This window comes from Miniopterus natalensis, chromosome 10 (assembly GCF_054644295.1).
Source record: "Miniopterus natalensis isolate mMinNat1 chromosome 10, mMinNat1.hap1, whole genome shotgun sequence".
Classification (NCBI taxonomy): domain Eukaryota; kingdom Metazoa; phylum Chordata; class Mammalia; order Chiroptera; family Miniopteridae; genus Miniopterus; species Miniopterus natalensis.
Genome location: NC_142090.1, coordinates 77,632,070 through 77,647,856, shown reverse-complemented (window position 1 = coordinate 77,647,856; position 15,787 = coordinate 77,632,070). Strand labels below are relative to the sequence as shown.

The following is a 15,787-nucleotide window of genomic DNA, read 5'->3' as shown; positions in this document are numbered from 1 at the left end:
AGCTCAGTGCGGGGGCGGTGAGTGGGAGGACTCCAGATGCAGCCCTCCCCTCGAGGTCAGCAGTTCTCAAAGTGTGGACCCCGGTTCAGGAACAGCACTGGGAGCTTGCCAGAAATGCAGATGCCCAGGCTCCATCCAGACCCACCGAGTCAGAAACTCTGGGGCCAGGCCTAGCCATCTGTGTTCTAACAAGCCTTCCAGAAGATTCTGATGCAGGCTCAAGTCAGATTTGGGGGTGAGCTCCCCAGAGTGAGAGCCCCTGCAGACCCCACTCCTCCCCGACGCTGGGTGCCTGTTTAGTCTCAGAGCAGCTAGGAGGTGGAGGCAAGAGGCTGATCTTGCTCCAGGGATGGGGAGCCTGGACCCAGCCCTGCAGTGGTCCCTCCTCCAGGCCTCTCCTCTTCTGGTGAGAGTGGAGGTGGGGGCTGGGGCCAGGCAGTGTGCACCCCAGACTGGCCTCAGAGGCCAGGTAGAACAGCATTGAGCAGGCTTCCTCTGCCCCTGCCAAGGCTACTACAAGCCTCCCTCTTCCATCTCCTCCAGAGTCTGGGGACCCGCAGGAGGACCACGCCTGACCGGTACCTGCTGCGTAAATGCAGGTCAGGCCTCCTGCTGATGGAAGCCCGCAGCCCTGCAAAGAGGAGGTGCAGGCTGGCCGGGCTGAAGGGAGAGAGCAAAGCAGCCAGCCCAGTAGGCAGGGCCTATGACCCACGTGGGTCTGGGGCCCTCGGGGGTGCAGAGCCAGGTTCCCATGCACAGGGGTCCTTTCCTTTCTCTCTGGCACAAGGCCACTGCAGCACAAAGGGCACCCCCAGCTGGGGCTGCAGACCTGGGGCCTGTCCCAGAGCTGGCTCGGGCCCTTAGTGTGACTTGGCCAGCAACTGCCACCTCTGGCATCAGCCTCTCCACGTGTCACGTGAGAGAAATGGACTGTGTTGTCTCAAGTCCCACTTAGCACTGAGGGGGTTGGAACGAGGGACAAACCACTAAATGCAATCTTCACTAACGGTCCCAATAAACATCTTCAAAACATGCCGAGGACGCTGCAGACAGAAGCCTCAAGCCAGAGGGCTTGCTCTCAGCCTCCTTCTTTGCCGGTTTCCTGCCTCCCTCACCTGCCTGCTCAGCTCCCACACTTTCCCCACTCATCCAGCATGACCCTGCCCCTCGGCTTCCACTCTGAAGGCCCCTGAACACGTTACCACCCGATGTTCTCTGGGGAGGTGAAGATCCTGGCCTCCGGTGAGGGACAACGATTTAAGGAGTGCTGGTGCCTTCCTGGGAGCCCCCCACCATCTCCCCAACTACACACAGTGCCACACACCTCACCTCTAACAGATCAGCCTCCTCATTCCAACATGAAATACTTACATATAAATACATTAAAAATACCTAAACACACTCAGTCACTGGAACAAACTGACGGATTTTTTTTTTTTTCATTTTCAAGCATGTTTCAGGGACATCGGCTGATGTGTGGCCAGCGTCCTGTGCGCAGTGTATGTGCTTGGGGACAGAAGGGACAAGGGAGGTACAGAGAAGGGGGACAGCAGGAGGGCTGGCCTCTCTCGGTTCACCCAAGCACAGATTAATAACATAATGTACAACTGCTGATTCTTGGTTACACTCAAATGGGACTCTTGGCTCCCAGCCTGGTTTACCCGTACCTGGGGAGCTGTTCTCTGGCCCCAGGTAGCATGAGCACCATGTCCGGCCCACTCCTTCCCCCGGTCTCCCCAGTAAAGGGGTCCAGGAACAGGCGGGTGCTCACTCCCTCCCCCCAGCTCCTGCTCTGCGGTTCCCAGCCCAGTGTGTTCTCCCCACTCGTCCAGCCTCAGCTTTCACCTGCTGTCACCTGCCTACTCGTCCCTAGGGCCCAGCTCCGGGGCTCTCAGCCCAGCTTCTCATTGGAATCACCTCGGGGCCTTTCAATTCATGGTGACCATGAGGGGCTGAGGTTCTGCTTTAATTGCTTTGGACTGTAGCTTGAGCACATTTTTCTAAAAGCTCCCTGGTGATTCTGACGTGCAGCAAGGTTTGAGAGCCACGGATCTAGTTTAAACACCATCTTCTCCGTGAATCCTCCCAGAATGCCTTTCTTCCTCTCCTTACCACACCTGGGGTGAGATCCCCTTCCCAGCACTGGCCTGCCCCCTCCAGGGAGGCCGTCCAGTCTCACTCACTCATCTGCCAGGACACCCCTGTGGGCGATCCTTCTTGTCCTCTTCCAGCCCGGGCTCCACAAACACCTGTGAAACAGCCCCACCTCCAGCCGCTACCCTTTCCTCCCAGATGCTTCTTCCTGCCCAACCCCAAGTGCACCTGACACCTACGATGCAGAAACAATGGCCCTGGGCTGGGAGGCAGGACACCTGGGCTCCAGGTACACCTCAGGGCCCCATTTTCCCATCCCCTAGACCAGAGTCTTGGACCAGATATTATTTTGGTCTCCTGCAACTTGGGTACCTATTTGGGCCCCCTGCCTCAGTTTCCCTGGCTGGTGAGGCCTAGAATCCACATCCAGCCTCAGTTAAAGCTGAGCCAGAACTCGCCTGGAGGGCAAGGTCAGCGTGGCCAGGAGCAGCTCCATTACCGGTTAATGTTCACTGTCTGGCTGGGGAGCTCGGCCTGGAGGGACCGTTACACATAACTGGGCTGCAGATTAATCAAATATTTAAACAGATGGTGCTTAGAAGATCCTCCCCATTCATAGGAGGAGGGAAAGGTGGATCCTTCTAGTCCGGGCAGAGAGCCCCACCTTCCAGGGACTGAGGTGTAAGCGAGGATGTTGAGGCCTCCGGGGATGCCCTCCCAAGTCCCCAGCTTCCTATGCAGACCCTCTGCCTGGCCCTGCTGGGAGTCAGGAAGTCAAGGGTGCCCTTCCCCTGTGGGCCTCAGCGTCCTCTCTGCACAGTGAGGGAGTTAGGGGGAGGAGGTGACACAGGGCCCCTCGTTCTCAGCCAGGGGCCTTGCCACTGCCTTGGGACATTTGGAAACGTTGCGAGGCATTCTGGGTCGTCATTGGGATCAGGGAAGCCATGAGCATCTGATGGGGGAAAGTAGGGCTGCTAACTGTCTTGCAGTGTGTGGCCCCTCCGGCAGAGCGGCAGCGCCCCGCCCCAGGGGTGCTAATAGCAGCCCCAGGACAAGTACCACCCAGTCAGACCGAGGACTGGGGCTCCCACTACCGCCCCATTCTCTGGCTCCAATGGAGTGAGCAGAGGTGGGGAAGGACCCCACACCTCCTGCCTTGGGTTGCCCAGATGCTCTCCAGCTTGGGCACCGGGAACAGCTATGTCCCTGTTGCTACCAGGCCCAGGCTACCTGCTAATGAGCTTTGTGACAGCCACTGCCCAGCCCAAACATCAGCTCTATCCCGCCCCCCGGGAATCAGACGTAGCCCCATATACATAAAGGCACCCAGAACAGCCCCTCCCACAATGAGGCATCCAGGGCCAGCCATGCCCAAGGAGGGCAAACCCAGTGTCCCTGCCCAAAGCAGATCCAGGACTCCACCACCCCAAAGGGCTTTCTGAAGGACCCAGGGACCCGTCCCCACCATCTTTCTTTACAAGGTGGCTGGAGGCTGGGACACCCATTCTAAAGGCTAGCCTGGATGAGCTGGGGACACCATGTCCTCCCACCACCCTACTCACCTCGGGAGGAGTTGTTCAAGCCCATCAGCTCATTGGCCCTCTGGATCTTCTCCAGACACAGGGCTCGCTCCTGCTTGAACATGCAGTCGGAGTGCATGGAAGCAGCCTGCAGGGGACACAGGGATGAGTGGTGGGAGGGAGGGAGCAGGAAGGTTCATCTATGAGCACCGTTCCCTGAGCCGGGGGGTGGGGGGGAAGCAGGGAAAGGACAGTGACAGAGAGACTTCGGGGCCAGCAGGGACCCTGACATCCACTCTGTCACAGATACCATGAGGGTTCTTTACCAACTCGGTGTGTGGCCTTGGGTGAATCCCACCCCATCCCTGGGTCTCAGTTTCCATGTCTTATAAAAATAGTAGCAAACACATATATAGCTCTTTGCCACATGCATGCATTATTCTGTCATATATCATGTGTGTATGACATATATGTGTATATATATATCCAGAGTACTATAAAAGTAGGTACTATTTCTACTATTTCTCGTTTTACAGATGTAAAACTTAAGCACAGAAATGTTAAGTAACTTGCTCAAAGTCACACAGCTTAGTAGATTGTGCAGCCAGGATTTGAACCCAGGCAGTGTAGCTCCAGAGACCACGAGGCTACTACTGCACTTTAGGGGAGCAAGCAGGGAGTGGGAGAGAGGAGGGGCTGGGAGAGTGCATTATCTCTCTCCTTTGGGGGCTCAAGAAGGTACAGGTGAAGCATTCGGTGGGCCTACAAACCACTCTCATTTATTCTTGCCCCATTTTACAGAAGAGAAAACCGAGGCTCAGAGAAGTTAAGAAACTCCTGCCCAAGGTCCCACAGCTGGTTAGTGGCAGATGCTGGATTCAAGTATAGGGCCAAGTAACTTCAAAGCCCACTCGTTGCTATCATGACAGCTGGGTCCTGATGCTGTCGTCACTAACTCAATTTAGGGGACAGGAATGGTTCCGTAATGGGATGTTGGGGAGCACAGAGGCAGGCACAGGCATCTGAGCTGCCAAGGGCCGTGTTTGGTCTGGCCCTGACTGTTCACACAGGTGTAGGTGGCTTCCAGAGAGGGGACTGGCCTGTCTGTGGTCACAGAATAAGACAGGGCAGAAGCAGGACTCTCAAGACAGCTATACCCAGCTGGTGTGAATTCCCAGCTCGGAGCAGGGGCCAAGGCCTGGGAACCCTCCCACCACCCTTTCTCTGGGAGAGACAGGAACAAAGAGCAGGCTTCGGAGCTCTGACCTGGGCGGGGGACAGGGGTCAAAAGAGCCTTCTGCAGCCCTGCCCAGGGCCCCTGCCCAGTGAGTAGGATCTGTACTGCACCGCCCCCATGTCAGCATCATGATAGATCTGTAGACCACGTAGCGATTTCTGGCCAAGTCAGTTGAGGGTCTTGAAGATGGGGTCCCCTTTCTAATTCACATAAATGCACTGGATGGGCCAGCGGGGCTGCTGGCAGAGATACCAGCTTAGGGCACACCACAGACTCAGGTGCTCTGGGGCAGGGACTCAGGTGAGCCTGCGGCTCCGGCTGGTGGTGAAGGGCTCAATCCTGGGGCCTTACCATAGGTAGCAGCAGGAGAACAGCCAGGGAGGCCTGCACGATGCTGGCCATGGCGCTTCTCAGCCTGCCAGGAGGCTCAGGCCAGGCCACCTGCCTCCCACTCAGCAGCCGCTGGTCAGCCACAAGGTGTCTGGGGTCAGAGAGAAAGGAGAGGCATGAGTCCTGCAGGTCCAGTGGCAGAGGAGGGGTAGGGCCAGTCTGCCCTTCCCCCTGACCATCTCCTCTGCCTGCCCCAAGGCTCTTAGCCTCCGCGGGGAGCTCCTCATGCCTTCGTCCATGCTGTTCTTTATTCTCTGTCCCACAAACATCTGCTGAGCACCCACTCAGTGCCAGGCACAGGGCACACATGGGAGCACATCAGGAGAGGCCCCCACTGGACTACTGGGATGGTCTGGATGGCTTTCTCCTCTGTGCCAGACAGCTGCCTCCCCACATCTCCCTCCACAATGAAAGTTTAGCTGTCACACGTGTGTCCACCTCTGGAATGGGTGTGACAGTGAACTGCCACTTGTCCATAAGGCATCGCAGGCTGTCCTCTCTGCTCCTCCGCCCTTTCCAATGCCAGACAGTCCGAAAGGAACCAGGATGCGGGAGGAGCTCATGGAGCCGGCCACCCCCCAGCTCCAGACTACTCATAAGAAAGAAGAGCACTCTCACTTGCTCACTCAGAGAAGGCCACTCTGCTCCAGCTGCCGAGCCTGGTCCCCTAACCAGCACAGCCTCCTGCACCCCGCCTACACCCACGGCACCTCCAGGACAGAGCCTTCACCTCCGCGACATGCAGAACAAAGTGGCTGCCCAAAGGCCAGCTGAGGCCTCAGAGCTGCCCAACTGAAGCCACCAATGGGGACAACAGCGTGTAGGGAGTCAGGCAGAGAGGCTGTGGGAGCCCCAGCACACTCCCTGGTCTGGTCCACTTCTAAAACTGATCATTCGCACATATTCCCATCAATCCAGTAACTCCACGCCTGGAAATCTATCCTGGAAAAATATTTGCACTTGAACAAAAAGAGGCATGAGTGGGGATAGTCGCTGCAGCATAATTTAAAACAGCATCAACAGCAAACAAATGGGGCAGCAGGGCATCCATCAAGCAGACACTGTTAGTGGGCCCCGGCACAGCCATCCAATGGAATACTACACAGCAATTTAAGAATCATGTTTATTACTATTAAATTTATTGAAAGATTGAATAGGTCGATGTCAGGGCCACCACTAACTCACAGGTGCACCCTGACACTAGTCCTTGCACACCCCCACCAGTGGGCAGAGCTGCCGTTACCCCAGGGCCTTATGCCCTGGCCCTCTGCCCATCCACGCCTCCCTCCCTCTCTCTGCCTCGCTGAGCTGCCCTCAGCCTCTCCAAGCTCAACTGGGTGACAAGCAAGCACCCAAAGTGGTCAAACAGCCACAGGCAGGCTCAATGAAAGGGGCCTATCTTACCCACCTGCAGCTCTGCCTGCTTAGGGCCACTCAGAGACACCGAAGGCGGCCTTGGGTATCCCCAAGAGGTGCTCTGAGAAGCCCAGTGGCCATGGGGATGCTGACCCAGCCTCTCCCCTGTGGTCCAGGAAGAACCACCCGGGCTAGGAAGGCACTGGCCTCAGGACTCCTGGGTACTGGCTGTGCTGGACACTCAGGCTTTAGTCTGCACCCCCTCCCAGGGCTCTCGCACCCCTGATGGTTACAGGCTGCCTCTGGCATGACTTAGCACTAGTGGTCCCCAGGGGGCTCGGTCACCTCCACTACTGCTGGGGAGCTCAAGGCCCTTTCTGACCTACCTGGGGAACACAGGAAGGCCTGACCCACCCCTCAGCAGATGCTGGAGGCTGCCTCTCTCCGCCAGCAGGGGGCTTAGAGAAAAACCTCAGAGCAGGTCTCTGAGACCTGGAGCTGACTCTCAGGCACGGAGACCAATGTTGGGCCAAAGGGTGGTGAGATGTGAAGTCAGGGAAGCCTCCCCCTAGGACAAGGCCTCAAGCACCTCTCTCAGCCCCTCTGGCAGGGATGCCAGCAGCCTCAGCCAGCAGCCTGTGCCGACCCTGGTCCCAGATGCGCTCTGATCTATTAGCCCTGCGCTCAACTTGGGCCACCCTTCAGAACCCCTGGAGAGTGTTTAAAATACCCCTGCCCAGCTGAGCAGGACGCTCTAGGGCCAGGGCCGGGCGTTGGTGTTGGTTAAAGCTCTCCAGGTGACTCTCACGTAGAGCAGAACCACAAAGCCTGACACTAGCACCTTCATTAGCACCAAGAGTGGTAGCCCCAAAGATCTAGTGACTTCCTCGGCTCTGGCTGCTCTAGAGGCAGGGGTGGGGAATGTCGGCCCATGGGTCATATAGGGCCCCCGCAATCATTTGGTCTGGCCCTGCCAAGGCAACCACAGGCGGGACTCGAAATTCAATAAATCTAGGAGCTTCATAGCTAAATTTTAAGTTGATAATTTTGTATGGCCGAAAAAGATGTTATAAATATCCAAATGGCCCTTGGCAGAAAAATGGTTCCTCACCCCTGCTAGAGGGCAAATAGGTGGCAGCCTGCAAGCAAGGAGTTAGTGTATTGAGAACTGGCTGACTCCTGATTCTCTCTCTGCCTCTCTCTCCCTCCCTCCCTCCCTCTCTCTCTCTCTCTCTCTCTCACACACACACACACACACAGCCATAGACACAGACACAGACACAGACACAGGTCCACAGAGAAGATCATAAGGACATTTATCCCCAGGGCACCCACTCAAAGGCATCAATACAAATAGCAGTGTGTCAAAGGAGAAGATGCCTTCAGGGCTAACAGACAACCAACACACACACACACACACACACACACACACACACACGGGCTAACAGACAACCAACACACACACAGACACACACAGACACACACACACAGACACACACACACCCCTTCCCAGCGTGGGCAGCCACAATCACACCGCGATTTCAGATATTCAGGTATGTTTATCAAACGACTGGCATATATCATCACACACACACTTATGCGCACTCGCTGTGCAAAGGCACTCAGCTATGCAGAGGCAACGAGACCCAGAAGGCTTCAGATGCTGGTGGAGGGACTCTGACTCCCCCAAGCTGCCAGCAACCCTCTCACTCACCGGACAGGGCCTGGCTACTGCAGCCTGGGGTGGGACACTCTCCCCTCCTTCACGACGGACCCTGGGCCCTTTTGGCCCAGCCACAGAAGTCGTTCAGGATGACCTGGTCACCCATCTTCCCAGGCTCTCTCTCTTGGGTCCAGGCTCTGCCTGGGTAATTTAGCAACTGATTGGAGGACAATAAACTCTGCCTCCTGACATTTACTGTGGTGGACTTAGGAACAAGACACTTAGCTCTTCTGTGCTTCAATTTAATTATCTGTAAAGTGGGGATAGTAATAACACCTATCCCATAGATACTATGGTGAGGCACCAACAAATTCGTATAAGTAAAACTATGGAGTATATAGTTACCTGGGCTCCCAGCAGGGGCTATACATGTTAACTAGTAGTATTATTATCTTACTAGTGGTGTTCAGGCTTTGCACCGTCTTGCTGTCACCTCTATCCCCAAAGCCCTGTGTCATATTCGAAACGGGAACAGCAGGCCAGCGGCACCTTTCTTTACTAATGACTAACATTAATTAAACACTCAGTATGTGTCAGGCACGCTTCCAGGCAATAAATATGCATTAACTCATTTCACCTGCACAAACCTATGAAGGACTCACTACCATTATCCTCACTCTGTAGCTGAGGCGACTAATGCACAGAGAGGCTAAGCAACTTCCCTAAGGTCACACAGCAAATATGTGGGAGAGCTGGGAAGTGAACCCAAGCCACTCAGGCCCCATCAGCCCAGCAATAGACCTGGATAGGGAACTGACAGGAGCAGCCAAGTCCTCCAACAGCCACTTTGCCAGGCACACAGAAAGTTGGCGTCATCAGTCAGCACCCAGAACTAGTGGTGACTCACCGGCTCCCAACTCCCCTCACGGAGTGGGAAAGGACTCAGACCCTCCAGCCATCCCCCCACTGCCCCACATCCTGCAGGACCCTTTCTACAGCACCCCAGCTAAGAACGTCCACCCCTCTCCAGCGGCTGGTCCAGGCCCCTGGGGAGCTCTGGTATCTCTCCACCTGTCTTTCCAGGCCATCCTTAGTCTTGTAGACACTCCCACAGTGGGAGGGCAGCACCCCACCCTCCCTTTCCACTGGGACACACAGCCCTGGTCTCTCTCCTGCCCTCGTCTGGAAAGTAGGGGCATGTCCAGGTGTCCCTGCGGTCTCCCTCCTGCAGGAGGGCACAATCCTGGGCACAGAAGGTGAATAGAAAAGGAGCTTCCGGTGAATTCCAGGGATGTTTTGTTTTGTTTCAGTCACGAATGTGGTCTCCAAGTGTCCTTCGGGTGGGAGATTTGTCACATGGACATAGAGGAGGCCTATCTAGGGTGGGTGCTCACGCCAACGGAGGATGCTTCTCCTGGCACAGATCGATTACACAGAGGGGCACTCCGAGCTCCAGACTGAGCAGAGGGCAGCATCACTCAGCCCCTCGGTTCTCCAACCTCTTAAACCACCTCTCACCTTGTACCCAGGTCTTGGCAAACCCCTCCACAGGCCCGGCGCAGCTTGTCACCTCTTGATTTTTATAATTCTAAATGGTCAAGAGGGAAAAAATGAAAAGGCTCCCATTTCATGAACCATGGAAACTGTATGAAATTCAAATCTCAGTGTCCATAAATGAAGCTCATCAGAACACAGCTATGCCCGTCTGTTCCCGTGTCATCTGTGGCTGCTTTTACACTACACCAGCAGAACTGAGTAGCTGCGACAGTGTGTCACTAGCTAAGCTTAAAATACTGACAATCTGGCCCTTTCCATAAAGCTCGCCAGCCCTCGTCCTAGTCTCGTGCAATACAAGCACCTCCTGTATTCAGTCCAACGTGCACCTGGATCTTCATTAAGGAGGATTCCTGTGACCTCCCCTGGGCAAACGTCGGAGTCCCAGGCATGTCTAGACCTGTGTGAGGGTGTGTGTCCCAGTGTCCGTTTGTCTTTCTGCTGTCACATGTTTTGCCCCAGCTCTATGGCAGGTGTCATGGGAAGCCTATATGCCTCCCTGGCTGTGTGTCACTCTCCCTTTGTGTGTCACTGTGGGGGTGGCTGTCACCATGTGCCTGTGACCGCATCCAGGGCTCGGTACAAACACATCGCAGTTGATTTGCTGCCTGCGTGTTGCCTGGCAGCTGGACCACTAGACTCAGATTCCTCTGTGCAGAGGTGGCCGAGGCTTCCAGGGCCTCAAACCCTCCCAGGGTGGAACCCCATCCCCACCCCACTCAGGCAGCCCGTCTGGGGCATCAGACTTCTGCTCACATGCCTCCCTGACAAGAAACCCACTGTCACACAGGTGTAGGCTTCATGCTGGGTGGCCCCCTAGAAGGGGGGGGGGGGGCAAGGCCTTGCTGGTGCTGAGCTGAGCTGACCTGAGCTGAGCCTCATCTCGGCTCTCCCTCTGGCAGACAGCACAAAGTGTCTGTCCTGGACTTTGTCGGTGCCAGCCCTTGGTCAATGAAATCTGCCTCCCTGCGAGGCCAGAGACCTGGGAGACCTGAGGCCATGTCCCTGGGAAGAAAGCCACCTTGGGGCCTTAGCTCCTGTCCTTCCTGGCCTCTTAGTTGCAGACGCTGATTGTAAGTACCCATTTTGTGTGTGTGTTTGTCCAACACAAATGGAGAGAGTATCCCAAAGGAAGAGCCTGGCAGAGAGGGTGGCTGCAGGAGGAAAAAATGGGTTCCGAGGCTTTCTCCAATCAACCCCCTGCCAGGCTTTAGTCTGATTAGTCCTTAGAATGCAGAAAAAAGGTCCTTCGAGAGACTCCCCACAGACGCCTCCCCTCATTGTGAACAGGGGGGAACAGACTCCCGGATCTTGTCCCAGACAAGAACCAGGGATGAACTGCCCACGGTGGGAGAGGAAGAGATGGGCCGCCTCCCTGGTCACCCCACACACACTTGTTGATGATGGATTGGTTGGAAGATCTGGCCCAGGGCCTGCCCAGTGTCTCCTGTCTCTAATTTATACGTTCATATTTCGGCTTGTATCCAGACCGGCGCCTCTGCTTGCCCTCTCCAAGGTCAGTGGGGAGCAGGAGCCCAATTCTTTTTGTACCTGTGGGCCCTATCAACGCAACCCACCTGCACCCAGCACGGAACTCAGATTGGGGCCTCCTGGGAAAATCTAGGTGCTGCTGCTACCCACCCCCACTACCCAGGCTCAAACAGTGCTTCATCCCCTTCACTCAAATGCCTCCAGCCTGATCTTCAGAATGCTTATCTGCCTCCATCCAACAGTAGCCTCAAGGCAGGGAGCCCCCACAGATGCGTGTGGCCGCATCCACCCCGAACACACACACAGGGCCGCTCACAGGAAAAGCCAACTGCGTGTATGGTTTTTTTGTTTTTGCCTGCGTGGGTCTTTTTTAAGGGGGTGGCTTTGTGGGACACTGTGAGGCTGGGGGGGAGGGGAGAAAGGGGAACTGACGCACTTGCATTAAAAGCATGCCCGTGGTCTGGAGCATGAGCAGGGGTCCACCACCCTCCCCCAGCATCTTCGGAAGGAGGCCTGCGCTCCTTCCAGGGAGGAGGCTGCGCGCCCCAGCTCCAGGTGAAATACCAGCTTCTGCTGGCTCCCTTCTGAGCGTCTAGCTCCATCCACTGATGCCCTGGCCCCTTAGGATGCCCCAAGTCGCCAGCTTCCCGCCAGGATGCGCCCCCCTCCGCCCCCAGCTGCCGCAGGAACTGGGGCCTTTAAGGCAGCACGCGGGGGTCTCGGTTGCACCCGCACTTCAGCCTCGGAGGCAGGTGCCTTTCTCCCACAGGCCCCCGGATGGCGTTTCCTCCCGGGACCACCAAAACCATCCCCCCCCAGCCCCCAACCCTCCCCCCCCAGCCCCCAACCCTCCCCCCCCCCGCCCCCAACCCTCCCCCCCCCTCGCTGCGGGAAAGGAGAGACGAGGCTCCTCCGAACAATCCCGAATGTGTCACCATAGGGGGGCATTCTGTTCTGGCCCCTGCCCCGCTTCCTACAGAGCACATCGCTTGCTCACCCCTCAATCCGACCTCCCGAGACCTGCGGGATCCAGCACCCGGGGACCCTCCGGCGCCACCTTCCCAATTCGCGGGGGCGCGCGCCCCGTGCCCTGGGAGTAGAGACGGGTCCCTATGGGAAGCTACGGGGCTCTCCGGCCGCAGTGCGCTCCCAGCCCTCCCCGCACCGCGAGGGGCGCGAGGTCGCGGGGCCACCCCACCCCCTAAGGGCAGTAGGGATCGGTCGCCCCGAGCACAGACCCCAGACTTTGGGGGAGGGGGGTCAGACTGTCGCGCAGGAAGGGAGCAGCGACGGGAGGGGGCTTCATTTTGGGGCCGGGAGGTTGGCCCCGCGCCGCCCAGGCCCGCTCAGGGTCCGTGGAGGACCCGGCTTGCAGATTACGGAGCTGGAGGAGGGGGGGTCTGCAGTCCCCGAGGGGCGCAGATTCCCGCACCTGGGGAGGGGCAGGGGCGGCGGGGCGGCCCTTACCTGCTCCCGGCTGGGCCTCGCCGCGGGGCTGCGGGCTGCTGGGGGGCCCGGGGCAGACTCCGCCGGGAGGGCGCGCAGCGGCGAGTCCGCGCCCCGCGCCGCCGGGGGATGGGAGCGTGTGCGCCCAGGCGCGCGCGTCGACCCCGGGTCCCCGCGTCCGCGTGAGAGCCGGCCGCCCGTGGCCGTGGGTCCCAGCCCGGCGGCGTGCGTGTGCGTGTGCGCACGCAGGGCCCGCGCTCGCCCAAAGCCGCCGCTGCCCGTCGCCGCCCGCGGCCCGCGCTCCGCGCCCCGCGCCCGCCCTCCCGCGCCGCCGCGCCGCCCGGCCGGGTCTGCCCCGCGGGAGAGGCGCCGCCTCCTCCAGGCGCGCGGGGGGGGGGGGGGGGGGCCGCAGACCACCGCCTCCCCGCGCTCTCCGCCGGCGGGGGGCTGGGGTGCAGGCCAATGGGCGCCCGGGGGAGGGGTCAGGCCGGCAGCGGGGGTTGGGGGAGCGGGACCCCGCCTGCTGCTCTGGCCGGCTCGGAGGCAGACGCCCGCGAGAGCTGCGGGGCGGGCCTGGGCGGCGGGGGTGCGGGGCTGAGCGCTCCCCCTCCGTCGCCGGGCTTCCGCGGCTCGGAGCGGGGCCTCCCCTAGGGCTCACCGCCCTCCTTTCCACCAGCCCCAAGACGCGCCTTCGCCCTCCCACAGCCTCACGGCTCTGTGTCTCCCGGAGCCTGTTCCTCCGCCTCCAGGAAGCCTTTCTTACCCTGCAAGTCGTAGGCTCTCCGGGGGTCTGTGCCCCCCAAAGCCCTGGCAAGATCAGCTGTCTTCGCCGTGCCTGCCTGGATGTCTTCAAATGTGCTCTCCTTCCTGGAGGATGCTGGGCGGGGGCGCACAGGGGAGCCCACAGCAGCTTAAAAGGATACTGCTCTGGAGTCAGACTGCCTGACTCCAGGCCCCAGGGCCAGGGCTAGCTCTGTAAGCTGGGGCAGGTGGCTTGACCTCTCTGAGCCCCAGGTTCTTCATCAGTCTTCACACACTCCATAGGAGGTCTTCACTGATTTTCTTTATTCGTTGAAGAATAAATTACTCTTGCGGCTGTTTTTGTGACCCTACTGAACCTCCTCCTAGTACAGATGGGTAAACTGAGGCTTAATAAGGAAAACTAGACAGGTGAAGGTCATGGAGCCAGTGGGTGGTGGAGCCAACTCTGAGAGCCAGCGCCCAAGGTATTTACCTCTGCCCATCCCAGCCTGCCATCCCTGCGCTCACCTCCTGGTCACTGCCCCACATGTCAGCATCCCAAGGGCTCCCCCACACCCCCATTCATCTTTCTGCAACCAGGCCCTGTCCTTCCCCATTTACATCAGTTATTGTGCAGCCTCCCTGTGGGCCCAAGCCTTGGGTGGAAGCCTCAAGGAAGAGGAGGGATGAGAGGCAGGAGCCTTTCCTTGAGTATTCCAGTCCAACCAAGGAAGAGTCCATAATGGAAACTTAAAGGAAGTATCCGAGGCCCCAGAAAGTTGCGAGGAGTTCCCCGAGTCTACACAGCAAGTCGATGGTTTCTTTTCACTGCATAGTGAACGCTGGCCCCGCTGGTACCACCCCACTGTGGGTCACCATGACTCTCATTCCTTTCAGTCCAGGAAAGCTTCCTGGAGGAGGAGAACATCAGTCCTCCGTATCAAAAAAGAGTGAAACGCTTCTGGAAAGAAGAGGGCCTGGTGCTGTGCTAGAGTCAGACAAACAGACAGACCAGATTTCCCTCTGGACCTGGCTTGTTGCCCTAACCCCTGGGAGCCTGCTTCTGGTATTTGGACAACCCTGGCATTGTGAGGATCAGATGAGATGCTGAGTGTGAAGGTGCTCTGTAAACTGTGAAAGGTAGTCAGAGGGAAGGAAAGGCTGCCAGGAGCCTCAGCATCAGGAGGGAAACGTGGGTGAGGAACGCTGGGGGCCCAGGAGTGTAAGGCAGGGTGGAGATCAGTCTTCTACTGCAGGCCAGTTCACCCTGGGAAAGTCGATGGTCAGGCCCCAGATGAGGTCCCCTTGGTTCTGAGGTTTACATTCAGTTCCAGATTTATTCCCTTTTGTGTACTCTGGGTTCTCCAGGTCCCACAATAGGTCCTGGATCCCTTGCACTCTGTTCTACGTCATGGTGTGGGCAGTGAGCAGACTGGCATGGGCACACCTTCCTCTCTGCCTGGGCAGTAGCCAGCCACGGTAGGAGCCCAGCCATGCCCTGCTCTCAGCTTTCCCGTCACCGCTTCTCCCTTTGCTTCAAGGCCCTGGATGGAGGGTGAGCTCCTAGCTGACCACATGTAGGGGGCAGTCAGGGCTCCAGGTTCCACTGTGCAATTTGTACCCCACTCAAAGGGACTTAGCCAAGGGGCGAGTGGGGCTAGAAGTGCAGCTCCTGCTCTGCCCACTGCCCAGTCCTGGCCTGGCACACGGAATCCACCCAAAAGGGGCAGTGCTTCTTGTCAGTCCTGGAGGAGGCACCTCTCTAGCCTTCCCGAGGTGCTGTGTCGGCTGGCAGTCCTTACAGATGGATCGCATCTGGGCCCCACCTCATAGTATCGGCCTAGCATCGGGGGAGATGAAGAAATGAACATCGGATTAGAGGCCCAGGGGTCTGTCTAGTCCCGTTCTCTGTGAATGAAGTGCCTAAGCACGGAGGGGCCACAGAACCAGCCCAAGGACGTACAGGTAACTTTATCAGATTAGAGACTGAAGCCCACGTCCTAGTGCCCACCTTGCATTGTTTGCCCTGGTGTGCTGCCCCCATTGTGCTGGAAAAAGTCCAACTCTGGACTTTCTTGTTCTGGACTGTTTTCTGCCAGTCCAGGCTTATGGGCTAATGGCCATGGTCCTTCCAAACAACCTTGGTTCTCCTTGAGCAAGAGACACTCCAGCCAATCCTGTTCCCCAGACCGGGCCTCTCCAAGCACAGAGCCAGCATCTCCCTCTTTTTCCAAGCCCGCCCACCCATGCTCAGCCTGCCTGCCTGTCTTCAGGACAACTAGAGGCCGAGGGGCC

General features: G+C 58.0%; 1 protein-coding gene across 2 annotated transcripts in view; it reads right to left on the bottom strand.

The window, feature by feature from the left end:
* The window catches only part of ADCYAP1R1 (ADCYAP receptor type I), a 31,160-nt gene extending 25,837 nt beyond the window's left edge, over positions 1-5,323 (bottom strand). For both annotated transcript variants that reach the window (XM_087821245.1, XM_016222318.2), the window contains exons 1-2: positions 5,203-5,323; positions 3,657-3,762 (exon numbers count right to left, since the gene is read on the bottom strand). In XM_087821245.1, coding sequence (XP_087677371.1) covers positions 3,657-3,762; positions 5,203-5,253 — 157 coding nt within the window. In that variant the 5' untranslated portion in view covers positions 5,254-5,323. The remainder of the gene's footprint in view (positions 1-3,656; positions 3,763-5,202) is intronic.
* Positions 5,324-15,787: the final 10,464 nt, after the last annotated feature.